General features: G+C 42.5%; 1 protein-coding gene across 1 annotated transcript in view; it reads right to left on the reverse strand.

The window, feature by feature from the left end:
• Positions 1 to 1,452: 1,452 nt before the first annotated feature.
• The window catches only part of crppa (CDP-L-ribitol pyrophosphorylase A), a 51,009-nt gene continuing 25,161 nt past the window's right edge, over positions 1,453 to 27,300 (reverse strand). Inside the window, exons 9-10 of the mRNA XM_069656807.1 lie at positions 22,331 to 22,462; positions 1,453 to 2,247 (exon numbers count right to left, since the gene is read on the reverse strand). Of these exons, the coding sequence (XP_069512908.1) occupies positions 2,143 to 2,247; positions 22,331 to 22,462 (237 nt within the window). The 3' untranslated portion in view covers positions 1,453 to 2,142. The remainder of the gene's footprint in view (positions 2,248 to 22,330; positions 22,463 to 27,300) is intronic.

Consider the following 27,300-nt stretch of genomic DNA (forward strand, 5'->3'; position numbering starts at 1 on the left):
TGGAGCTCCTCTCGCCCGAGGCGGCTCTCTATCAACAGTCGGAATTCCACCGAGCTGCAGAGGACGGAGATGAGCAGGAAACCGGAGACGCTCTGGAAGTGTGAGAGGCGGAGACACAAAGCGACCGGGCCTTTGTGGCCGTCTGAGGAATGTTCCGGCATCAACACTTTTAAAGACTCTTTGATGTGCAACGCTGTTTTCTCCTCTCCAGTGACAAATACGTAATCCCCAGGACGCCTGCCGTAACCTGAACATACTCAGAGCTCAAACACAAAGTTTAATCTGTCTTAATGTTGTCAGACATTTTGATATATTTATTATGCTTCACTTTATTTTTCACTTCAGGTATGTGCAGTTATGTGTAATTTCCTTTCCTGATAAAAAATGGATGGGAGACAAATAAAAAGGGCGCCAGCAGCTAGTTACAGAGCATCAGCGCGAAGGAGACTATATGTAAAGACCTGATCCCCCATAGAGGGCACTTAATCATGTTTTACCAACCGTAAGGGCACCTGAGGGCACATTTGCAACATTGTTTCAAACATAGACGCACCAGGAGGAGAGGTCATCTATCTTGCAATTGCTCTTAAAGGGACAGTACATATTTTTCAAGTGGGGGAGTTTAAAGTAATAATCTTGAGGATTTTAATGTAAATAAATGTCTGTTAAGTCTCTATCTATCGCTGAATGAGGTAACACAATGGTGACTGAGCCTATGGCCCACTGATGAAAGCCTTTGCATTTGCAGTATTACAGACTGGGTGTCTGTGGCGACATTCGTGGGAAAAAATCCCAAGCAGCGCCCAGTTAGTGACGCGTTTTCCATCAGCCAGCAGTGGTCGGTCTGCCAGAGAGGGTAGGCGGAGCTAAGCGGCTGCTTTTCCGGTCTCTGCAAGTGTTGCGAGTAAACAGTAATCTACTATGGCTGAACAAACAAAGAAAAGATGGATGACTACAGATACAACTTCAACAAGAAGTGAAAATCCAAAGAAGAAGAAACAAACTCGACGCTCAGATGAAGCAAACAGTCTGAAAAGGAAAGCGACCGTCAGCGAGGAAAATCAAGAGTTACAACCGGAGCCAACTGTAGACGTCTGGTTAAATAGAGAAGTGTCCTCCAGCATTTACCGCATATCACCATTGGGGGCGCCCAAGAGAATGAAACAGAAATCTTCGGATTGTCAATTTAAGGAACTTATCAATTGTCAGAGTGTTCCTTAAAGAAGATGCTGTCAGCATACAGATGTTAGGAATACAGAGCCATGGCACCTGGAACATATCCCACACAGGTAGATACTGATCTCGTATTGCAGCTTTCTGGTGTCTAATATGTAACTTGGGTTGATGGTAAAAACTGCTGAAGGATTTCAGACCCAAAAGAACATGTTCTGAAATGAGGACGTGTACAGTATAATATGAAAAACATCTTTATTGTTTAAATAAACTGTTCTAATGGAGTACAAAAATATAAGCAGCCCCTATTATATATGAGTGTTTCAGGCACATCATCCAGTGGTTCTGACGTAATGCAGTGGTTTAGCTGTTATCAGTTGCACCCTGAAAGCTCCCCAATCTATCGCTTAAAAACGGGACGAACAATGTTTTTTTCCTTTTCTTTATAACAAATGTAGAGTCCCTATTTGTTGATTTTTTCCCCCATAATTGCATGTGTTGCTTTCTGCATTGCTGTGTCTTCTTTAATACTACTGAGTTCTCCAAAGAATGAAAGGCATAGGAGCAATAACTTCTGAATGTCTGCTGTCAAAACTGATGCATAAAGCCCCGTACAATCAAGCCAATACAGAAGCAAAAAGCGTGCATGTAGCAGCTTTACAATGTGTTCAGTCATGTAGCAGAAAATATGGTGTTTTGCTGTTTGATTAAGTCAAACATCTCTCCGTCAGTGATTTGAGTGCAGATTTGGGAACTTTTTCTAGCTAACCTACGAAAGAGAGGCTTTAATGAAAGACACCACTGAGGTGCATTATGGGAAGTGTCAGACTCTTGGGTTTCTGGAGCTCAGTTCAGTAGTAAAAACTTGGGAGTTCATTTTGATGTAAGCATAGAGAGAAACATAACTGTCTCATCCCTGCAGAGTTCATGAGTCACATCGAGGGGATTTCCTGTTGGTGGTGTTTCCGCTCATGCCTGTAGAAGCTGTCCCACCAGGGCCGGGCTCCTCTCCCGGATCAGGGCTGATGTGATCTCCGCAACCTTCAACACCGACCTCTCCCAACGCTCTGTGTCCTGAGAGGATCAGAAAAGAAGAAGAAGAAGGTAGAAGAAGAAGAAGAAGTGGGAGAAGGAGAAGAAGAAGAAAAAGAAAGTAGAAGATGGAGAAGAAGAAGGTGGAAGAAGAAGAAGACGGTAGAAGGACAAGAAGAAGGTAGAAGAAAGAAGGAGGAGGAGAAGGAGAAGGAGAAGAAGAAGAGAGGGAGTCTGTTTGTTAAAAGACATAAAATACACACAGATGCTAACAACACGCCACCCTGCCCATTCCATTAGCTCAGTTGTGCGATCCTGCAATAACAAACGGAGACATCCACACGCAGACTCACATTTGTTCCTGTTTATCTCTCCCCTTAAGAGTCACGACTCTGTTCGAGCCTTTTGAATGTTTGCACACGGCGTTATGGGACTGCCAGCCAGCAGCATGCAGTTAGCATTAGCAGCCAGCTCAAACTAGCAGGAGAAAAAGTTACACCATATGTTGTTCCACTTGGGAAAAGTAAGAACCTGTTCCAGAACAATTAAAACGTTGATGACTTGACACATGGTATGATGGAGGTCTGGTAGTTCTTTAAATATTGAAACACTGATAGAAATATCTGAACTGCACCTGAACTTAACACGAGGACGTCCCGTACCTTTCTCTGCTGTGAGGCCCAATAAACTCATCATACACTGAACAGCAATCTGAACACAGCACATTTAATTCTCGTGACTCCCTTGTTATTTCACGGTTTGTTCAATAAGCAGACGAAAGCAATCTTCCACAACAGGGGAAGAAAAAGCCACAGAATTGAGCCACTTTAGCTTTTTTTTCTCCCTAAATGTGTGTTAATGTCAAGCCCTCTGAGGCTCGTGAACCCATGCGGCCCACTCTGAGATTTACGGCGCATGATATTAGACAGATCTACGCTAAACCACACACAACACAAAGGGAGGCCATACATCCACTCAGCCTGTTTTTTTAAAGCTAACTCCACTGTTGTGGTTGTTTTGCTTTCGTGATTTCTCTCCTCTGTATCTCTTTCTTCTTCGCAGACCGCCTGCACGATGCACTTTTAATGGCTTCACTCCCCTGACTTCACTCTTTAGCCTCCCTTACTTTGATTTACTTTCTTGATGAAGCCGAAGAATGACCTGTTTTCCATCTTTCTGAAGCGGCTGCAGTTCAAGGAGCTTTGCTTTGTTTTAACCACAAGCTTGATCCTCACACTGATTTATGCTTCATGCTCTACCTGGACTTTTTCATAAATCGCAGACTTTAATACGGCTTTTGACAAAGCTTTTGATGTAGCAGAATGCATGAGGGACAAAATATAAAAAAAATAGTTAATTTCTTGAAAATATACAGTACACTGAGAACACAAAAGAAAGATGGATACCACAAAGAAGAAAGAAAAGCCTGGGACTGATTTTGGTTCCTGCAATGAGAAAAAGGGTTTCGCACGCTAGTTTTGCATTCAAATACGTAAAACTTTTATATCTTAAAGAAGAAGTCTATTACAGTATATCTGCAGTTAATAATGATCTCATTAGCAGATTTACCAGGATTCATTGTAAATCATTGAAACAAGAAGTCAAACAAAAGCAGGCTCATCATTTCAAGCTGACAACTGTAGCTAAAATATTCTATTAGTTGTAGCAAGCTAGCTAAATGAGCTAAATGAGCTAAATTAGCTCCATGAGTTGGTTAGTTGCTGACTTTTGAATGTTTCTTGTTAATGAGAACCCTGTAAAAGATATTATCATTCTAAAAACTGGGCAACATGTCCGAGACAGTTTTTTCCTTATAACATAACCTTGTTCTGCTGGTCACTCGTGCAATTCTTATTATGTTATAACTTTGAATATTATAAGAGAAATGTAGCATTACATTTACCGTTTTGCATATCATTTGTTTCGTGGCAATGGATGTAACGCTAGGTTACTCTTGTTGTTCCGATTCATATCGATTCTCATTTGAATAACCCAATATCGATTCATTAATCCCGAGATCGATCTTTAAAAATATGTAAAAACGTGTCTGATCACTCACGTTTCTGAGCGCTCCTGAACGCACCACGACTCAGCGCATCCCCTCGAAACAGGGCAGTGAGGGAGACATGCCCGGACTTGTTAACTGCAGCTACTACGGAGACATCAGTGATCGCGCTCCATGAATATGTAAGTTAGTTTTGCACTGATGTTTATGTTACTCTCTGTTAGCGTCGGCTTTGGCTGCGAGGGGATTTTCGGCTTGTATGCCTTTCCCTGTAACTCTTGTGTGGCTTTGTTCTTCGCGCTATGAGATCTCGTAGCCAAATCTCGCGCAAGTTGAAGCCCAGTTTGTTTAATCAAAACCATGAGCCAGATGTTCAGACTAAAAATCTGAAGCTAGAAAAAACGTTCATAATGTTAACTGTTTAATTCATAAGATTGTTAATATTGTGTTGCCTACTGTGTGTTGGTCATACTAAATAAGAAGTACATGGTGTAACTTCTTTGGAGTTAATTCTTAAACATTAAACATTTTGATAATGCACCAGGTTAGAGGTGCACTGATATTATAATTGAAACACCCCCATCAAAAATCGATATTGAATCGAATCGGATCGGATCGGAAATCGAATCATATTGAGAAATCCATATTGATACCCAGTCCTATTTGGAAGTAAGCTAGTTAGCCATACATGGTAACAAATACAGACAAAAACACAGTGGAGAACGAGACGAGTATCTCCTTTATGACAGCCCATACACACTGCTTGCAACACAAAGGGCCTGCTGTGCCAGCTAAGCTAAGCTATGTGGCTATCTGGGGAATGGGATGAGCAAGAGGTCCATTGTGGTGATCTGATCAGTTTGAAAACATTAAAGTCGAGGTGAAATGAAAAATGTCATTTTCACATCCCTGGTAATATTGTGCATCTATTTGACAATCTAGGCAAAAAAATACAGAAAATCCATTTCTTCGTATACTTTTATCAAAATCCGATAATTTTTTATTCCGGTAAACCTAAATTTCATGTGTGCTTACGTAAGTTAGAACCAAACTATTTCAACCAATCAATCTGCAACATTTAGCCGCAGAGCACCAAGACCTCGACTTAAGCAGTTTTAGCCAAATCAGCTACCACTGTTTAGCAATGTCACCACAACCTCAGATCTCATCGACCTTTTCCACAGCAATCTCTTTGACATGTCACAGCTGTAAAAGCACAAGTTTAACACATTAACAATGGCTCTATGTTATTTAGGTGTTCCAATGAGCAAAGACAGTAAGACAGGATGGGCAACACAAGGGGCCTGGAGCTGCACCACCAACTGGAATGCAGTGTTAGCTCCACTTTTCCTGCTATGAGATGAAAAATGTCTGCTTTGAAAAAGGTCTATTAATTTGGCAAGCATAATGTTAATAAAGAGAACAATGGCCCAACCTACGAAAACTGGAACCAAACTGTAATAACCTGCAATTATCCTTTAAAACAGGATTTGATTTGAACTACTTCACAATAAAAAACAGCAACCAATCCAACACCTTTTTCTGGGTGTGGAACCAACTTTGACAGCCAGCTCTCAAAAGGCAGGTTTGCTTAGGCGTGAAATAAAATAATCTAAGAAGGCTTAAGAAAGCTTTTCACAAAGCTCTTAATGTTCTCCCAGAGAGGAACATAAAAATATATTAAAAATATATCCCACTAAGACGACAAAACAATGATGATTTGTGATCTGGAACATTAAATTGAGCATGACTTCAGATATGGCTCCCAGATTCATTTTGTGTGACAAGTATGCGTCAGAAGCTGAACACATTTGGAGCAAAGTGTACGATCAACAGGAGAAAAATAATCTCTCTCTCACTCTGTCCTTTCTTGAAGTTATAGCCGGCTCCAAAGAGCACCGTTTGTGCAGCGACTGGACGGGAATGTGACGAGGTGTGAGAGAGATGAGCGTGGAATCGGGCCTGACCGTGGTTAATGGGAGCGAGAGACCCAGCGTTCAGAACTCCCGGAGCACTCCTGCCTAATCAGAACCAGTGGACGGCGGAGTCGGATGACATGGATTTTCCACTCTACCGATCTACTGAAAAGGGAGAACTGAGGCACTAGAGTGCAGACCTCAGCCTCTTATTGATTAAAGCAAAACAAGGGAAGAGAAATCAAAATATGATAGCTTTGAATGGGCTCCAGAGGCATGCTGCGTCCACTTCTACAATCTTTTCTAAATAGGCTTTTACATTTACAATTGGCTACGCCTTTGAAGAATCAAAGGAAGCTGAGTGGAGTAAAAACAGTGAGACGTTTCTATTTTTCTTCACGATGCACCCAAGTTATCGTTCTTTGGCTTAATCAATAATACGAAGAGATGGGCCAGTACATCTGTAAGCAGTCGATTGTTACAGCTGACGTTCTCGATATATTCTGAGAAATATTCAGATGTTCATCAGCGATCAGTCTGCAACTCGGTGACATCAAAGAGTTGTCGTCAAATGTGATTGCGTCTTATCGTTGTTTACACCATCAGCAGTGCGATAAAAGCATTCCTTCGACTGTTATCTAAAACAAATTACAACTTCACACGGAAAGTATTTGAGATGTTACATGTGTTCGGACGAGCTAAAAGGCCAGGGGGATGATGGATGTGACGAGCACGATCATTGGTCGATTACCACCCAAGTGCATTGATGAGGACTATGGGAAAGTCACGAACAACTCTGGTTGTCTTGTGCACATTAAAGACAGCTACAGGCATTAAACCACAGCTAATGACCCTATTACAGAGGGCTGTTTTCTTACAGGCAGAACACCAGAAAATAAGAAAATGCAAAGAAGGCGAGTCAAGATCACCAACGAGGATCAAAGTTTTAAGCCCGTCTAAGCCCTTGCACTGAATTATTTCCACTCCAGATATGAAGTCTTTGAAATATGAATCATGCTTCATGAGGCAGCATTATTAAATCAAGTAGTTGCTTGCACAGTGGAACACAAATACAACTTGAGCTCTTCATTGACTCGTGGCACAGCTTTGAGTAGTCACAACTGCCACTCAGGCTTCAAATGTGGTGGAGAAGAAAGCACGATGGAAGGGGTAGGATTTCTAAACAGCAACAAACTCGGAGGCTTCAGAAACATTTGCATATCTAACTGCTCTCAGGCTGAAATCAATATGACTTGTGCGCGAGGACTGATCGACACGCTGGGAGTACCGAGAGAGGCGGCGCCCCTCCTGACATGAACTTTACTGCCATTGGCGAGGGTGGTGCTCCTCGTTCCGTCGAGGACAGCATGCTAATAAGCAGCTCGCTGGCACGCAAACATCGAAGAGTGGAAATGTATTTATTGGGGATCACCATAACAAAGAGAGAACACATGCATGGACTGGGTAGACCCTTCAGGAGCACATGAGTGCAAGCTCGCACAAACAAACAGAAGTGGAATGTACTCCTGCTGGGGTTTGCATGTCACAAGAACTTCAGAGTGTCTGTCCTCCAGCTTTGACTCAGCTGGTTTCTGTCGCAACGTCTCTATCAGCAGAATACAGAGATGGAGACATTTGTTAGCCAGTGCTCGAGGATGAATATTTCTTGCTGTTGCAGCGCTGAAACAAACGATGTATTTAAACTGAAATTAGATCAAAGCTGAAGGCGCAACTGAGCCTTTGAGATGAAAACACTAAGTCTGATTGATAGAGTTGTTTGAGCCAATAGGTGCTCCTCACCTGTTTACAGTGTGGAGTTAATCTTCAGATGTTTCAAAGACAGACTACTCGAGAGTCAAGTCTCTCAAAAGTGCTTGTTTTTATGAGATTTACTTTACTATTATTAGACGTAAGGGAACCTCAGTTTCCACTTTAAAATGATCAACGGCCACAAATCCTCCCTCACAGCCAAAAGTATCATCGTTCATTCACGTAATTGGAAGGCCTATCACCACGTATGTCATATTAAATGGGAAAGCGACACATTTACATTTTGGAATTCAACGTTTTTTCCACTGACAGCAGAGCCTCTGCTACATCGATTACTGACGAATCCAAATCCCTCGGTGGCCTGGATGACATTTATATAGTTTCTCTTGACAGCTTTTACATTTAAAAAAAACTAAGACTGTTCACAAACTATATATAAACTGGTGTCAGGGGAAAAATACCGCTGCGTAAGAGTCATAGATGGAGAGAGTTCTGGGGATTTTATTTTGACTTCATGCACCAAGAACCTGGATTCCAGTCCAAGAGACAACACGTATTAAGATGAAGTGACAGCGTTGTTGTAATAGACAAACAATGCCATATATAATGATTAGAATAAGGCACTGACTGACAGTAAAATGTTCTCAATCAGTCCCATGTGTGTGAGTTCCCAAATACATTCGACAGCCTTGTTATTCCAAACGGCGACCACAAGTTTATGGAATGGAACTTCAATCATTAGCGTCTATTTTTGCTTACTGTTTAAAGGGAGGACTTTGACAAGCTGTGAGGCGACAGGTCTTTGAAACAGAGCAAAGGGTAAACGGGGAAGAGAAGGGGGGGAGGAAAGCATCCCCGGACCACACAATAAGCAATCCTCAAACTCTCTCTTCTCTTAAATGCCACAGTTGCAATCAACCTTTCCGTCTAAGAGGAGCGGCGCAGCGGCACTTCTGCCACACAAGAAGAGCCTGCTTTGAAGCTTAAAGGTTTCAAGCAATTAGGACCTTTAACAGTGACAATTTGTACGCCTCTGTCATTTTCCCCCAAGAACCCAACCCTGAGGACTGCTGCTCCTGCTGCTGCTGAGGGCTTCCACCTCTGTTCCCTTCATGAAATGCCAAGAGCGACCGGGTCCTAATTGAAAAACAGCTTATGGAAAAGCTTGGCGCAGAGCCCGAGCCAAGAGAACTGGAAAGGGTTGTTAGAGTCACACCAGCTACCATAACCCGAGTGGCCAAGAACATTCAGAAAGTTTTTATGGCCTCTTTTCATCGTCCTAACATTTTACTGTCCTGCGACATGAGGGTGCTAGAGGACTAACAGTTGTTGCATCCACTTGAGGGCAGTATCATTACTAGCAAATGAAGCCAGACAACACTTCACTCTGGGACTCTTAAAAGCTAAAACCACCTAACATGAACTTCACAAAGCATTACTCTGACTTCTGCTCTTTAATAGATGAAGTCATTTCTCAGAAAAACTCTCCCCAAATGACCTGCGTGTTAAATCCTAGTGATACAATACAGCTAAAAACACCCCGTGCTTTGGTTCTTAGAGGGGATAGAGTTACAGGGTTTCTGACAGCTCGTCCCTGAGTGGGTATTGTGGTCCTGCTGCCCTTACTCCCCTCCGTGTATCACTGCAGACAGGCAGTAGCTTAGGGCTAAGCTGTGAAGAGAGAAGGGGGCAACAGGTCCAATTACTTGCGAGTCCAACAGTCTGATTTGAGCCCCAAATTTTACACCGCTACAATCCTGTTGAGACTCATTTGAAATGATGAAGAATGGTAGCAGTGAAGCTGAACATATCACAGGGGGAAAACACACCGAAACATGTTACAAATCTTTAACCACCAATGTCCCAGTTTTATTTCCCTTTAGCAGCTTTAATGTTGGAAACAACAGGGTTGGTAATTCCACTCTGTCTAAAAGTATCATATAGATACTTCACCTGCTTGTTCCAACTTTTTATTGAAGGTACAAGAGGGAAATATTCGAGCCCAAGTCTCCACGTTTTTATGGCTAGAAATACTGCGTCTCTTGCAAAGTTTTATACACGGTTCCTCCAAAGTTTTGTCTGACATGTTTGGTGTTTTTGGAAACTGTGGGTCCTCCACTAAAATTTAAAAGACAAATCTGTGGGTTGGAAAAATACACAGCGTGAGTTTTGATGACTGAGCCATCAGGAGGTCAACGTGATTCAAAAAAGTAAAGTAGAATAAAGCAGTAACATATTCCCAATTATCACAGTGAAATGAAGTGTTAAAGGTTTCCTGTTGGCTGAAATTTAAAGTTATTAATTAAGTTATATACTAATATAAAGTACTGACCCGATGAAGACAGATTGTGGGAGGAAGTTTTTTGCATGATCCTGATCTAAAATAAACAATAAAGTTCCTGCAGCTTTTGTTCTAACTGTAGAAGAAAACTAGGACTTCCTTTTTTGGCATTATCACATTGTCCATTATCACCTTGTACATTTGCTGATGACATCATTGCCTTTACAACAGGATAGATAGATAAGTAGTATCAAGCATTTGAAGATACTCAATGTACAATACCAAATAAACGCCTTTGCACTCTTGCACTCATGAATTGGAAGATAAACCAGAGACGACCACCAACCCTGCAAAAGTTTAGGCCTGTTTAAGTCCACAAAAACGAAAGAAAACACGCTTAGATCCAACCTGTCTTAATATTTACAACTTTAGGAGTTGAAACACTGAAAGTTCAGCCATAAATATAAAACTTTGCTTGGACCCAGGCTCAGAGACTTGGAGCCAACGTTGTCAAAGACGACAGCGACGTTATCCTGACAGATGAAGCGTCTCCTGGGAACGTATTTTATTAAACTCTTGCAGAGGTATTTATTGTCCTTTGCCTGAGTGTCTGTCTTTTAGATACCCGTGTCGTTCCCACTCTGCCTGACTTCATCTGAAAGGGATTGTAATGTAGGAAAATGAATTAGTCTGTATCCCACCCTACATTTGTGCGGCTGTGCGTTCCCTCAGACTTTCCAGTCACAGAAAAAGCAAACTTTTGTATTGATAACTGCTTTTCAGACCCTACTGAGAGAACAATGGCCGCCACACAAACCTTCCATGGTACACTTGTAAAGCTCTTTCAACACGGGTTTCCAAAATATCCTGTCTAGGGGCGACCATGAGGCAAACACAGCAGTTTGTTAGTCACGTCTAATGTACGACTTGTCTTTCTGTGTACCCTCTTTAGCGAAGGCAAACTCTGCTAAGAATGGGACGTCGAGGGGGTCTGCGTTTCCACTGGATCCCCTCAGTGAGAACTTTTTCAACAAGCTCTGGTGAGAGATGACTTTGTTTGGATTCAACTCAGCGAAAGACATACCTCAAAACAGTGAGCAGGACAATGGATCTTTAGTCGAGGAGGTATGAAAGCATGAAGGCATGGGTGGGATTTATGAACTGGGACATACCAAATCCCACATGCGCTAAGAGAGCCCCAAAAGCACACACACACCCTCAATGGATGCCTCATTTACTTATCACACTGTATCACTTACACCAAACCAGGAAAGCCAAACACAGTCTGTATCCCAGGCCATCTGAGGTCAGGCGCAGGTGCAGGAATATTTCACCACGCAAGACATTTATTACAAGCTGCCTTTTCAGCAGCTCACATCCTGGCCGAGGCTTAGTGCCCTCACTTCCATCCTCAATACTAGCACGAGATTGCTATCGCTTTAGGCCGTAAGCCAAACACACAAACATAGGTGAAACACTGTGTTTTTGTACGGCTGTCAAAATATCAGCGTACCACAGACTAAACAACAGGGGGATACACCCGGCTGTGTGGCTTGATAGATGTAGTGTGAGAACAAGAAAGGACCAGCACAAGAAACCGTTAAGGAAAATCATTTTCACATGACACTTCATGAGAAAACTCCAGGACTGTGAAATTCATTTGTGGTTATTGAATACAAGAACAGATTTAAGTTATTGAATCTACTTTGAAATGTGGTTATTTATAACTCAAGAAACGTCCAGTTGGGGTTTCCTTCGGAGCAGGAAATTTGATTTGAGCATCGGGGCCCAAACTCGGCCATTTCGAACGTGGAGACAAAATTAGGAGGTTAAAGAAAGCCTTTTCTTTTTAGCACAGAATTAAAGATCCACCCCTCGGCGCACTGTGATCACCAATCTCAGCCAAGGAGAATGAATTAACAGACACACAAATTGCACATCAGTAGTAATCTATTCCGTTACGAGACACTAAACACTGTTCACCAATTAGACACTTCATATTTTGGTCCATAACTCTTTAATCATGGCAAATCTGATTTAATAGATAACACAACTTTGGTCAGCTTCAATATTCTTGTGGGTGTTGCACCAGTATAATCTCAAGTTTCCGGGCACATACACATTGTTACAGCCATTTTTTGTGTGCTGTAGCGTGTTGTCCCTGGTCGCCACAGCAGGTGGCGCATATAGACAACGGCTCATGTAAGAAATAATTAGAAGAAGAGTTGATTACTCGACAGGTGTGCTGCTTACCGGGAGAGGCACACAGTTTTTCGACCGCCTTTTAGTGGCCTAACTCTTTGGTTGTTTGGATACAAGTTATTAACAATATCAGTGTGTGTAGGGTAAAGAAAGTGTATCGTTTTAACGGGATTGTTGCAGCATAAAATAAATACGTTTGAGCACGACTGGATGTTTGGATTCATCTCATTGGAAACGCCACAGAAGACGCGTCAACTAGAATTTCCCGGTAACAGCCCCCTTGTGTTTTAGGTCTTTTGTGTTGTCGAAAGATCAAGTCCCTACACACATATTAAACTGGAAGGATGGAAATAACCTTTGTTCTCTGGACTGTACTTTGTTGTTCCAAAAGTCCAGCATTGGGTTGTCGGCACCCTGCCTGGAACAATCAATCTCAAACTTCTAAACTTAGTTACCCGACTTTACTTTAATCTAAAATCCATGAAGTCGAGGCTGTCTGTGTGTAAATGTGTAATGAAGCTCGGGAGGCTGGGATTCCTTTGAGGATGTATTGTTAACTAAATTAAAGGTACACACATGCACAGGCACTGTTCTTGTTTATAATATTACGTGGGAGCGTGGTTCTAAAATAAAGAGGAAAAAAAAAGACATCCACGTTAGCTACGTTACCTACATACACATTATGCCATCTCTACAGTTCATATAAACCTCACAATATAAAGTTTATACACAGGCATAAACCGTGCTAAGCAGGTATTAGAGACTACAACAGAAATACTTCCAAATAGGCCACATACAGGACGGATAAAAACATGACTTAACATAAACTAGCTTGTTAATTGTTTCATAAACAGCTGGTTAACTTACAATATTATGATATAAATTGCCAACAGAAACTATCTTTACAATAAATACACTCATTAGCACTTACTTGTGATCATGGACGCACACAAACTGTGAAAACAACTGAAACTAAAACTAAACTAAAACTTTTAGCTAAAAACGAACTGCCACTTTAAATGAACCAGCGCAAGCCGTGTGCAAAACAGTCGTTGCTTGGCAACGGTTAAACGTCACTGTCTATTCGTCTCCCTGTTACCTGAGCCTCTTGCACAAAATGTTTCACCTAATAATTCAAATGTTGCTTCAAACTACTTAATTAGTTGCTTTATTAGTTAAAGCTAGTCTTGGCCACGCCTTCCTTGTTTAATCAAGGCTGAATTAAAAACAATTAAATATCAAGTATATTACAACGTGTATGATGACCCAGACGTGAAAATATTTCAGCAGAGGTTCCTGTCCTCTACATATTTTCTAGTTTCCTAAAGTGACTCAAAGAGCAGAGTTTTACCAGCATTTTGGGGCATCTGGTGGTATTTTCCCTGGTCTAAAAACACTGTTTGCCTTTGCACAGCTATTTTCCACCACGCCCAACCAGACAAACATGTGTACCGAGAGGTCCCTGCAAATAAAAGCACGAGCAGAGCAGGAAGGCAGGAAGGTGAATGCCACGAAAACAATCTTTGATGAGGCCCGTTAAATGAAAGCATAATCCCTGCAGAGCCGAGCTTCCCCCACGACAAGACTGAAGAGCTGGGAGAAAACTCAAACCAGGACTACGGTGGGTGGTCAGGGCCAGTTCAGAACCAAGTGGCAAAACAAACATACACGCATGTTTTGCCTTTACTCTGAGTGATTGAATGTTTACAAACTAATTGTGGAGAGCTGGCTCGCATTAATCCTCCATAAGAACATGGCGTCTGTTTGTAACACTAATCCTGTCTTGGAATGTCATTTCCAAATTATCTGTAAGAGCTCGCGTCGAGTCACATCAGCCCAAACAGAGCGCACGCTGGTCCTTTTAATCTACGAAATCAAAGCTGAGTAAACACCGCTTTGGTATGTCTTATTCCTCGAGCCAAACTCCGGCGGTCAAGTTTCACACATACCGACACACATCTGGAGCACTCTCGGCATGGAAGATCAAGCTTGATATCCTGCACATGTTGCGGCAGTGCGAGCTTCTCCAAAGGCTCTGACCCTAACACTCTGCAAATACATCACTGACGAGGAGAGCATATCCCAGGCTTCTGTCTGTATGGAGATGTCAGGGTTGCATTGAGAGCCAAATGCTCTCATCCATATTTCCAGGGGGATCTCAGATAAAGTTTTAAGACATAATTGTCAGAACAAAGATGAGTACTGTGAGAATGGGCAGGATGGATATTGCGCTATTACTCTGATGGTTAGTACTGTTGATCAATGAACTGTCAGCTCTTTAAGTGACGTCATTTCGTATCCTTGCTGCTTCCAAATGTTTTGATTAACTTACTTAATGTCCATTCAGTTAAGCATCTCTTGTTAAACAGCTACTTGATATCACAGAGCTTTTCCCTTGAAATTTCTTCTCTGCAGTCAGTCGAACAAGGCTAGCCAAAAAGGCTAATAGTTGCAATTGCTGTAATCACATCCATCGCGTATCGGAGACAGCTCCTCATTCTGAGAACCCTGCTTGATGGTAGTCTCTCAAAGTGCATTAAAGGTTACACCGCTCTTTCATGCCGGAAAATAGAACGCCGGCCCCTTTTTCATCCAAGGACAATTGTTGGATTTACTCAGAGAAAGGTCGGGAGTGTGCTGAGACAGCAGAGACGGCAGCCATCCCCTGATCTCCCTTGACCCCGCCAGGGTGCGAATGCATAGGTGTCACAGCAAGAGCCTCATCTGCTTGTGTAGGGTTTCACCTGTCTGCCTTGTCTGCCTGAACAGGATGAGCTGCTGCGTTTGTGGCCTGACAGATGTGGTGTGAGAAAAAAGTGCGGACAAAGAACCTCTGGAGAAATCATTTTCCCTTGGCGCTCCGTATCGAAAAATTCTCCGGGAGTGTGTCATTCATTTTAATGAATTAACTACAAGAACAGATCTCAGTAATGGAACTTTGCAGTGAAACCTGATTGTTTATGACTTTATATACTTTGGCTCACTCTAAGACCCTTTTTAACCGGGCAATTTCTTGCACTCGGGATGGCAATGCAAGTCGGTTGGTTCCAACGGACATATCTCACAACAGCTTTTAAACTTAAATACCCATGACAACTTTTATACATCTATTGCATGGATTGAAATGAGTTATTGCTCTGACATTCATTGTTCCCCTGATGGTTATAATGATGATGATGATTCTGCTGACTTTGGCGACACAAAGACGGATGGAAAAGTCTGATAAACGTGCGTCTTACAGGTGGATTACAGGCGAGTAGATCAATACAGGTTTTAGGAGTTTTGTGAGGTGCTGAACTTATAAAAAAGAAATTTATTGTATCGGGAGATCAGAACACCTCTGCCTATATCATTAGTAAGCTGACATAGTTTTTGTGAGTATGTTAGCCTACTGGTGCTAGCTTTTAGCTAACAGCACAGCAGAGAGTCGATTTAAACAGGTAATAATGTTCCTTAAATTAGTGGTTTCTTAATGTTTTGGTGTCATAAAAGGAATCAGTGTCAGGTCTGCCACGCTTTCCTGCTCCTGTCTCCTCTCAGATCATCCCGTACTCCCCGTTAAGACCGCTCGTTTCTTTCAGCAGATTTAGGTGGATTTACTCAGAGAAAGGGCGAGAGCGTGCTGAAACCACGGAGACCACAGTCTTCCCTGATCACCTTGACCCCGGTGAGGGTACAACTCCAAGAGTGTCACAGCAAGAGCTTCGCTGGGCCATGTACAGTTTCACCTGTCTGCCTTTCAGACCTGGATCTGAACAGGTAGAGGAGAATAGACCTATAGAGCCCTCTCCTTTTCTTCCTCCCTCCCCTCCCTCTTCTCCTTTCTCTGCCTCTCTTTTCTTCCCGGCCGGCTAATCTCTTCTCAGGTTTAGGATTCCCGGTCCGGGCTCTTTGAGGAGGAGGAAATATGGGGTTGGGTAAACATCAGGGCTCTCACTGCAGGGATTACAACACCCATATATCACCGTGACAACTCCCTTTTCAGCGGATGACAAGTCGCCAGGACCCTGTGCGAGGAGGGATCCAATGACACTTCCTATCGCCGCTGCAGACACTGATAGCGTATACCGTCACCGTTTTCACAACATCGTGTTATGGGGATCCGGTGTCCGCATACTCTCAGCCAACATCTTTAGATCAGTTTGAGGTTTTCACACATTACTGCACCTGATGTTTGGCTTGTGGGCATCTTCAGAGAGGCAACAACACAAACGGAAAAAGACTCTATAGAAGCGCTTTGATCACATGTCCTCTCAGAGAGGCCGCTGTTCATTGTCCGTGACTCCATTTCACTCTCTCCTGTGTGAAACGAAGTGGCACACATGGCGACGCGCTGCTGGATGCACTGCGCCTCAGCGGTTGGGTGTTACTCAGATTAATGTGAAACCGCAGTCAGGCCTTGTTGGAGAAAGTCAACTTCTATCCAGAAATACGTAACTTAAGGTCAGTGAGATGGATCGTTTTCTGAAACCTCTCCGGGACGAACACAGCTCCATGCGCTCATCCATTTTAACCGTCAAAGTTAAAATTCAATTAGCCAAATAGCCGTTCTTTTCCAAAAAATAAAGGTGGGTGCATCCAGTAATTCCTCAGATTGATACATAACGAGAGACAAGGGACGCTTACATGTTCTCCATGGTTGTTCTTCTCAGCGGTGTGCAGCTGACAACCACCAGTCATGTCAGATCACGAGAATGAAATCATTTAGGGAGGAACACAGAGGACTAAGAGTTTACGGCTGATTTTCTTTAACGAGGTTTTGTGTAAAAGTATTGATGTCATCCCTTGTTAAACTATCAATGGCAACATGAAGGCATCAGAAACTTTGGCTCATAGATAAAGAGCTTTAGTCGTGTGTTAAACAAATCACGGTCTGAGTTATGAAAATACACCAAAGGACAGAAAGAGTGTCTGTTTAAAGTGAGCACAAAACTTTTATACAGAAAACGTTTACTGGACTCTAAACATTTATATTTATGGGCACGCAGCTCTGATTATAATAATCAAGCACTGTACACTCGCAGCATGCTTCACTCATTTCTTCTGACCTTTGTGGTTAAATGTAGATCTTTATACAACAGTTAGTTCCGACCAAGTAATCTGATTGGACAAGAGGCATTCCATGAGTGGCTTTTCACTCTATGTATCACTCCGCCTCAGCCAGGTGTTCTGAATACTGTTAATTAACATCACAGCAGACCGTGTGTGTCTACACTGATGAAGCTGGTTCCTCTGAATCACACAGCAGACTCTTCTTTCACTGGTTGATGATGAATTAACAGATAAACGTGCATGATAAAAAACAGCTGATCTGTGGTCACCTGTGGACGCAGAGAGCCGGAGAATGTTTGGGTTGCTTGGCAACAAAAGTCCAGTTTCAGTTCTAGTTCAGTTGGTGGAACAAAAAATAATCTTTTGATTGTTACCACTGCGGCCTCGTGCCTACGACCGAATCACAGCCGTGATGATATTCAGTACATCACTCCCTCTCATGTGATATTGCTTAAATTTAATTCTTGTGTCATCACACACTCCCTGACTCAAAGCTTCACTGAAGCAAGGTTCAAACTGAGCACATTTCCACTCATATCTACCCATTTTAGTTGTTCTACAATGGCTGCCTGAAAATGTACCTAATTTTGTACCTCTAATGTGAACCTAATTTATAGGACTTTAAATTAGCAGGAGCAGCAGCACACTCAGCTCCTACATTAGCCTACATTATGTTTACCTGCCTACAATTTAAAATACTATTATTCCACACAATCACAACAAACAAAAGTGCGTCCTGGTCAAAGTTCAGTTACAGAATCCCAGCGCAGCATTTAGGGTCGCTGATGGCGAGCTGCGGGCGACGCTTTCAGAGGATGAATCAATCACGCTGAGGATGTTGTACCAGCATCTGGTTCAAAAGTAGTTTGGCCAACGTCTGTGTCAGTCAGCACCGGGACTCAGAGCGTCACTCTTCTCTACTTAAACCACAGCTAGTTCAGTGGTTAGATCTTCTGAGACAGCCTGCCATCCTGTTGCTCCTACATTGCTCTGTGTACAGCGATGCATCCTAAAAATATAAAGTCTACTCCAAGGGGCAACTTGTATTTTCACACAATCATTGCCGTTCTTAGTTTGTTGGTTGTTTGATAACACAATAGACTCTCTACAAAGGTCCCAAACCAGAGCAATGTCTTACTGTCAACCATCTGGCAGCTTTGTTCTGAATGGGGAGCGTCACAGATTGAGTCGGGGCTTTTTTAAATTCAATTTTAAGTGATGCTGAAGCTCACACGAGTGCACAAAGTCACTTACAAGGAAATATCTCCACCTGTGCGAACTCACAAACAATTAAAGTGACACTTTTTTTTTTAAGAAAAGCAGCTCGTATAAATAAGAAGTGGCTTTTTAATGACACAAAGAAAACCGTCCAATGTCACAGCAGGACCGTCCGTTTCAAGCTGCGGACAGGAGCATGACAAAATGTTTTGGTTTGACGTTTCGAGACTTCCAACCTCTGCAGAAAAAGTAATCCAAACTGTTTTGTTGTGGGAAACAAAGCCAGGCATCATGTGGCAAAGATGAAAAGCTTCCTCCGGGTGTTAAAAATGCTGAATTTTATAGCACATAATCCTCCGCTGTGCCTGGTTCTCTGTGACTGCACGTAATTGCTCACATAATCACAGACACCATCTCAGATGTTCATTGTTTTCAGAGTGCAGTTTCTCATGTTTTAATTAAAACACTAAAGACAAAAACAAAATATGGAAAACAATCATCTTTCACTAATCACGCTGATTGCCTGGAAATGTTCGCAATGTGTGCATTATTGCCTGCTGTCAGATCTTCTTTGCTGGAGCGGAAGAAATAAAACAAACTGAGAATTCGCGAGCCGTTTTCACAAGTGTTGGCAGGCATCTCGACAAGTATGAGAACGGCCATCTGGAAAGAGTTATCCTCATTATAACAAAAAGCTAACGGTGATTTATGCGAGGCTGTATTCTGCTGTTCCACTATCTCATAACGATAAGCATTTTATCATGCTGCAACGCGCATTATCTCCGTCCGCTCCCTCCTCTCTGGTGTCCCTGAGAAGCGGAGGCAGGATGACTAATTAACAACATTAGTCTCCATAATTCGGAGGAAAACCATGATGTCCAACATCCGATAGCAGAATCAAACTCATATGTGGACCGGCAGAGGATCTCATGCCTCACTATCAAGAGTACACAGCGTCTCGTTTTAATTAGGCGGCAGTGGGACGCCAAGGCCCGACGCTGGATGACAAATCGCCAACCAGAGGAGGCCAGGCCTCTTCCTTCAGCTCCTCGTCTTCTTTTGTAGGAGAGAATAAACCTTTCCTGCACAAATATCCTCCACCCTGGGGCACAGAGAATTGATTTGTGAAGTGCAGCTGCCAAGGAAGTTCATTTATCACCCTGCTGCAGCCAGTCACACACATAAATCATGATGGATGTCATATTTAAGACCAAAGACGCGATAAATATTCAACATTTAGCTTGTGTTTGCCTGCACATCTGGTGCAAATGTTGTGAATGGACTTGACTGCTTTGGTAGCACGAATCCTGACATTTCTCACTGTGCTTAATGAGTTGTTTCACCTTTTATAATCCCGTAATAGACGAGCAGTCAGTTATGGATTTCAGGTCAAATATATCCACCGTGATGAATCCAGTGCGTACACTTGGCGGGCCTCGAGGTGAGGTCTCCACATGCGGTAGTTTAGCCGCACTGTTCTTCAGACCTTACGCACGCAGCATCCTTTTCATCTCTTTGGATTCAGTTGAAACAATGCAGCACAACACATATGGCGGAGGGTGAAAAGTTCCTCTCCTTTTAATCACGTATTCCCGCTCACGCATAAAATAAAGACTCACCTGTCCAAGAGCGCGCACGCACGCGAATAAATGTGTGATAAAAGAGAGCAGTGTTGCCTCAAGCGTAAAAAGCATGACAAGACATTGGAACGAGACACTTGAAAGAAAATTCCCATTCTGTTTTGTTTGGCCTCTGCTTCATATGCATTAACAGCACAGGAACACAGAGAGGAAGGAACTAAAGAAAAAACACAAAGACGTGGACAGACTGAAGCTGCGTTAAGGGCAAAGAAGACGCTAATTATTGCCATGCGCTACTCGTTGTTGGAGTTGGTTAAATATTCTGATCTGGATGCAGAGTGCCATCCATCTGTCTCTGGTGAGGGGGCAGGTTCTGTCCTGAGTTTCTGGTTTTGTCTTGTATTTCGGTGTTCAGTTATTGTTTTAAATTGTCACTTTGTCCCTTGTCATGAGTTCTCATCGTTTAGTTTTGTATTTAGTTTATTCTGTGTTGTTGTCAGTGGTTAGTCTTGTTTAGTTAAGTATTTCACTTGTGTCTCTTTGGTTTGGTTGGTCATTTCCTGTTTTACTTTGTCACCTTGTCTCTCGTGTTGGTCCACTTCCTGCCTTTGTGTTTCCCGCTTGTTTGATTGTGTGCCCTGCCCTGATTGTTTTCACCTGCCCCTTGATTGTCTCACCTGTGTCTGATTAGCCTCACCTCCTAAGTTTATTTAGTCTTTGTGCTCCCCTGTCTCTGTGCTGGTTCATTGTCTTTGGCCCAATCTCCACACTCACGCACTTACCGGGAACGCACCGCAAAGTCCGTGAGTGCTTAGCGCTGTCCCACTGTCAGATCAGCAAGTGTGTGAGGGCTCTGATGTGGACTTTACAACGCCAAATTACGGACTTTCCGTGAGTCCGCATATCTGCAGACTTTCCTGAGGGACTTACCCAGGGTTCATAGCGAACTTGGTGACGTATACAAGCATGATTGTCCAGCCCCCCCACTTAATGTAAACAAATGTTCGTACATTGAAGAAGGATTCAGTAAAGTTTCACCAAAAATAATAAGAAATGTAAACAATGCGAGCGTGGACGGTGACGGGAAACGCAAATACGTTTATTTATAAGTGACAACAATTAAATAGTGGCAAATGATTAACATTAATGCCTTTCTGACTTTTGATAGTTTGTTAAATAAAGCTGATCTTATCTTAAAATATGTAAACACTGTAAGACACACAAACACATGCTGCAGGTCGGCTTTTTTACTTATTAGATTTAATGGCCCGTCTGTTTCCAGGCAACGTGTGATGCCATGATAGTGCGTCCCATTCCTCATTTTTATGCAGTTCTCAAACCCTCACTGTTCAGTGCTTAGGCTTTAGGGTGGAGATTGGGATTAGGCCTTCCTGCCTTTGTGTTTCCCACTTGTTTGATTGTGTGCCCTACCCTGATTGTTTTCACCTGCCCCTTGACTGTCTCACCTGTGTCTGATTAGCCTCACCTCCTAAGTTTATTTAGTCTTTGTGCTCCCCTGTCTCTGTGCTGGTTCATTGTCTTTGTCGTGTTACCTGTGGACTTTTGTCATCCTTGTGGATTTTCCCTGTTCCCTTGTGGCGTTCCCGTTGTTGTGTGTGTTTCCAGTTTTTCCTTTGGATTATTCTCTTACCTTGACTGTGAGACTTTTTGTTCAACCATTTAGTTTTCCGTTTTGTCTTTTGTTGGATTCTAGATTTTTTTTTTGCCTTTTGTTAATTAAATCATGTATCTAAGTCTGCACCTGGGTCCATTTTATTTTGACCCAAACCGTGACAGTTTCACTGGATCTAGCAAGTCACAAATTGGTTTCAATGTGGCTTACATGAACAGTAGTAGAGTTTGTAATGATGGTATTGCAATACACAAATTAAATAGATCACAAAATAACTGCTCTGATAGGTCTGCATGAAGACAGGAAACAACCTTTAAAAAGTTCTTTTTTGTTTGGATCAACCATTTCTGACGCAACCTTAGAATCTATGAGACACGGTCACGCAAGAAATTCAACTCTGCGACAGGACTTTGCATCGCCTAGCGCGGATGGCTCCACTTCTGTTCTGAAAACACCTAAAGAGCTTACCTTTGACTGATGTAGCTGGATGCCGTAGAGGAGAATATTCTTGATCTTGGCTGCTGAGGCCAGCTCCATGATAGCAGCTGGCTGCACCGCTCCCCCGCTGATGGACAGCTCGTCTGAACAGCTCAAATGCACCTATCAAAACAAAAGGCTCCGTATCAGAACGCGCTTGCCAATAGTGAGAATCCTTCAGCAATTATGCCCCTTTTTTGGAGCAATTAGAGCTCATTGTTCAAGCCGTCGTTTTAACATGTTGCGACTCACTAGGTCTGTTTATTTAAGGTTGTGTGGAGAGGATTAGGTGGGCGAGAGTTCTGCTGTGCTGACAGTAAACAGAGGTCGGTCCTGTCTGAAGATATATTATTCTCTTATTCAGTTGCAAATCTTTAGGCCCTCAGGGGTTTTACTTTCTCCAATTGAAGCAGCATAATGCAGACACATCCAAAACTAAGCCAATTTCCATAACGGTCCCACTGACAGAAGCTTTACTCGTGATTTATTTACTGCAATTATTTTGTCATATGTCCTTAAAAACTGTGGCAGTGAGACAAAGAATTGTTTCAAATATGTCGAGACATCTGTTCTGAACCTGCAATCATTACGCTTCAACTCGAAAATCCATCAAGTGTTGGCTGTCGTCAGGCAAAGTTCGAATTGATGACTTCAGCACATTAGCAGGTGTTAAACATCAGCCTGCTGAAACACTGATGCCCCGCTGATATTAGTGCTGACAATGTGAATTACTGAGCTCCAGAATACCAAGTGACACGTACAGAAGAACGAGAGCATGAGATACGTATTAATATGTTATTCTAGGCTTGTAGGGCCAAATTTATGAGTTTATGAAAGAGTTTGTTGACTTGATTTGAACTCAACAGCAAAACAAATACTTCAGTGCTACTCAGAAGCTCTGTCCCCGGATTAATGGACATGCATCACCAGGGAAGCGAATCCGACAAATTCTTATTCCCAAGTTAGCCTCATCAGGACGCTATTTTATCACTATCATGGTTTAGCGTTGTTCCATGAGGATCAAGGACGTGAAAGTAGGAGAGTATCCTGATGGAAGTTTTATTTCTTATATTCATTGAGTTACACAGACTAACAACTTTGGAAATGCCCACTAAAACCACTCCTGTCGACCTTCGGTAACTGGGTGGGTCTATTTCAACCCAGTCTCACATCAAAATGTGCAATAGCTACGTTGGCTGCAAAACGTATTAGTTTCACAATATCGGCTCTAAAATTGTGAGATGCCTACGTTTGTTTGCCTTATTCTCTTCTATGGGCCTGCGTCCCGTCATGTGACTAACAGGTTTCCCTTGGCTTAAACAAAAAAAATGGCGGACATTCCTTTTATTTTCAGTGGAAAATGTAATATGTTAAGATTAGGTTTTAAATGTACATTTTTTTTCCACAATCTTCGCTCATTGGACGTATATGATCTTTAGTTTGTTAGTTATTATGAAGATTCTTTCAGCTCTCGCCAGAGAAATGTAGAAATGCAAAATTTTCTGCTGTTGCTATGGTGGTTGCTATGGACTCTGATATTTGGGTAAACCCAGAAGTTCCGTTCACAATTGCTTCGCCAAAACATAAACAAACCAAGATCACTTTTTATACCGTATACAATACCGGTTTTGAAGCAAAAATGCAATCAAAGTTAATGGCCGACGCTATAAACATAGTAGACCAAACTGTCTTTTTTATTCAAGATTATAAGATATTGAATTACATAAGAAAGGCATCAGACATACATCTATACCCCCGGAGACTTCCAGTGGACCCAGAACCCCCAAAAACCGGTCTAGTTGTTCATGGGATGGGACCCTGTCACCCCAGAAAATGTCAGCTTCCTCTGGAAGCCAAGGGAAACCTGTTAGTCACGTGACGGGACGCAGGCCCATAGAAGAGAACAGGGGAAGAAAACGTAGGCATCACACAATTTTCGAGCCGTTATTGTGAAACTAAAACGTTTTGCAGCGTGGACCAACGTAGCTATTTTGATGTGAGACTGGGCTGTCTATTTTCAATACCTCAACACAACAGAAATAATGTCAAGTTTTATGGCGTCCAAGCCTCATGATGAAAGAGTGATGGCTTATATAGAGCCCAACCAGAAATTCACCGCAGAAGAAGACTCTCTCCTCTGTCAGTAGCTTCATAGACAAAAATGAAATGCACAAGGTGTTTTCCTCAGACTACAGGTGCAGCGGGTGTCAAGCACAACCTGGTCGTTATAAAGTGGCTCTTCAGGTCGTAGAAGAAGGTCAGATAGGGGTCTCCAAACAAATAAAACTGCAACACAGAACTGAAGTTTGCTGTTGCATTTTCACGGACAACATTCAAACCACCTGCCTCATATTGTGCAGCCCCCTTTGTGCCTGATCTGATCAGTCAAGGCACGGACTCCACAAGACCTCTGAAGGTGTCCTGTGGAATCTGGCACCAAGACGTTAACAGCAGATCCGTTAAGTCTTGTAAGTTACAAGGTGGGGCCTCCATGGATCAGACCTGTTGTTCCAGCACATCCCAAAGATGCAGGACTGAGATTCTGGGGATTTGGAGGCCAGGTCAGGTGAACTCTTTATTTTCCTCAAACCACTCCTGAACAACTTTGGCCTTTTGGAGGGGCGAGTTATCCTGCTGCAAGAGGCCACTGCCATCAGGGAATACCGTTGATATGAAGGTCTTGGTCTGCAACAATCTTTATGTTTGGACAGGTGACATTAAGGGGAAAACCCTACCCTGTTTGACCACTACAATGAGGAGATCTAGTGGTTCTGTTGTGCTATGTGGGGCATTTGCTGGAATGGTTTGGGTCCACTTAGAGGGAAGTGTCGATGAAAATCAAAACCTGAGATGTCTCCTTTATTTGATCATTAAAAATGTGTAAGCTGATCCAATGTGTCTCCCCCTATTGACAATGTTTCTTACACAGGCAAAAGAATTTGGATGTGAATCATACGCTATGGTGTTCACAGTCACCAGATCTCAACAAGGTTGAGCAACTGTGGGACATTTTGGACCAACTTGTGGGACAGCACTGTCCATCAGCATCATCAAACAGCAAATGAGGGAAGAGAGAGGAGCAGAAGTGCTGCTGGGTCTTTGTAGTAATCAAATAGTTGCTCTTTGGAGGGATACAAATCCAAGGCAGGTAGGATTTATGTTGAATTAAAGTCTTTATTTCACATTGCAAAATACCCGAAACACTGTGACCGACTTCATCAGGCCCATTTTTTGAAGGACAGTTGCATGTTTACTTTTTTGATTGAGTTTTTGATTTTTGAATGACTTAACCAAATGAGAAGAATATCCATCCGTCCAGAAGAGCTCTCGAAGCTTGTGGAGGCCCACCACTTCACTAAGCATCTGAAGCTCATGTGCCCATTGGAGGCACTTTTGGTGGTGGACAGGGATCAGCATGGGTCTACTCTGACTGGTCTGTGGATACACAGCCCCAAGCTGCAATGCACTGCATGTTCATGGAGCTTTCTATCATGGAAAATATTAACTTCTTCAGCAAACCGTGCAACTGCAGCTCTTCTGTGGGATCAGATAATGTAATGAGATGATCAATGTGGTCATTGGTTTTAATACTGAGGCCCAGTTACCAATGAAAACAGAGGGTGATGGTGTTTAAACTGTCATAACTTCAACAATATCTTAACCTGACAATCAGAACACATTATCTGTGGTGATTATATGCTAAAAAATAACAACCTCAGACATCAGTGACAGATTTATGATACCTAACATGAGACATACGGTGGTAATATCAGCAACGTGGGGTTCTTTCTGTGAACACCTCGCTCAGGGCCATAGCACCTCATTTTCACAGGCTGTTTGAAACGGTGACCTTCAGTCTGCTTCCCTGCCCTCGAGGCTACCACCTACACGCCAAACTCGATTACCCCTCCACTGATCACTACCATGTGATCAAACCTGTTATAAATAACGGTCTACGTGTGTAATCTTACAACAACCCCCCCGAGAAAGAAAGGCAAAAAGATAACTCAGGCGCTGAACTCATCATCCCATCATCACTCACAACCGTGAAACGCAGGCGCCGAGTTCAGACACATTCTAACGTGACCATGAAATCTGGTCCGACGGGAAGATTGAAGTAAACTTTGTGTGATCTGTTAAAGGACCGGATGGTTTTCCTTCTTCAGAATGCCCCTTGCATAACACTACATAGACACAGTAGCTTTTAATACACATACATGTCTTATATAATATATATTCTAATTTATATTGCACTGTATTCTTTTTCTTTTTTAGTCAGAGCAACAAAAACTAGCCTTTAATCAAGTAGTTATTTCAGCTCTTACGATTTGTTTGAACTTGAATCAGTGCTACAGAAACGGATGGAGCAGAAAAGAGTTTAATAGAGTAAAGAGGACCAGAGCAGAGTCAAGTAGAGTTAAAAGAAACATAGACTGAAGCAGGAGTAAAGTGATAATCGTTCTCTTTGGCGATAAACGGTAACTGCGGGGGCACACTTCCCAGATATCCAGACAGTGCTGCATGTGTGACGTCAACGGTCGGCTCCGGTTGTAACTCTTGCTTTCCTTTTTAGTCTGGTTGCCTTCATCTGAGCGTCAAATTTGTTTCCTTTTCTTTGGATTTTCACTTATTTTTGAAGTCGTATCTGTAGTCATTCATCTTTTCTTTGTTTGTTCAGCCATGGTAGATTACTGTTTACTCGCAACACTGCTGGGCGATGGAAAACACGTCACTAACTGGGCGCCACTTGTGTTTCTTTCCATGAAAGTCGCCACAGACACCCAGTCTGTAATATTGGAAATGTAAAGGCTTTCATCAGTGGGCCACAGGCTCAATCACCATTGTGTTACCTCATTCAGCGATAGATAGAGACTTAACAGACATTTATTTACATGAAAATCTTCGAGTTATTACTTTAAACTCCCCCACTTAAAAAACTGTGTACTGTCCCTTTAAGAGCA

Source organism: Semicossyphus pulcher, unplaced genomic scaffold (genome assembly GCF_022749685.1).
Source record: "Semicossyphus pulcher isolate SPU_LCO1_2020_fin unplaced genomic scaffold, fSemPul1.0.p SCAF_9, whole genome shotgun sequence".
NCBI lineage: Eukaryota > Metazoa > Chordata > Actinopteri > Labriformes > Labridae > Semicossyphus > Semicossyphus pulcher.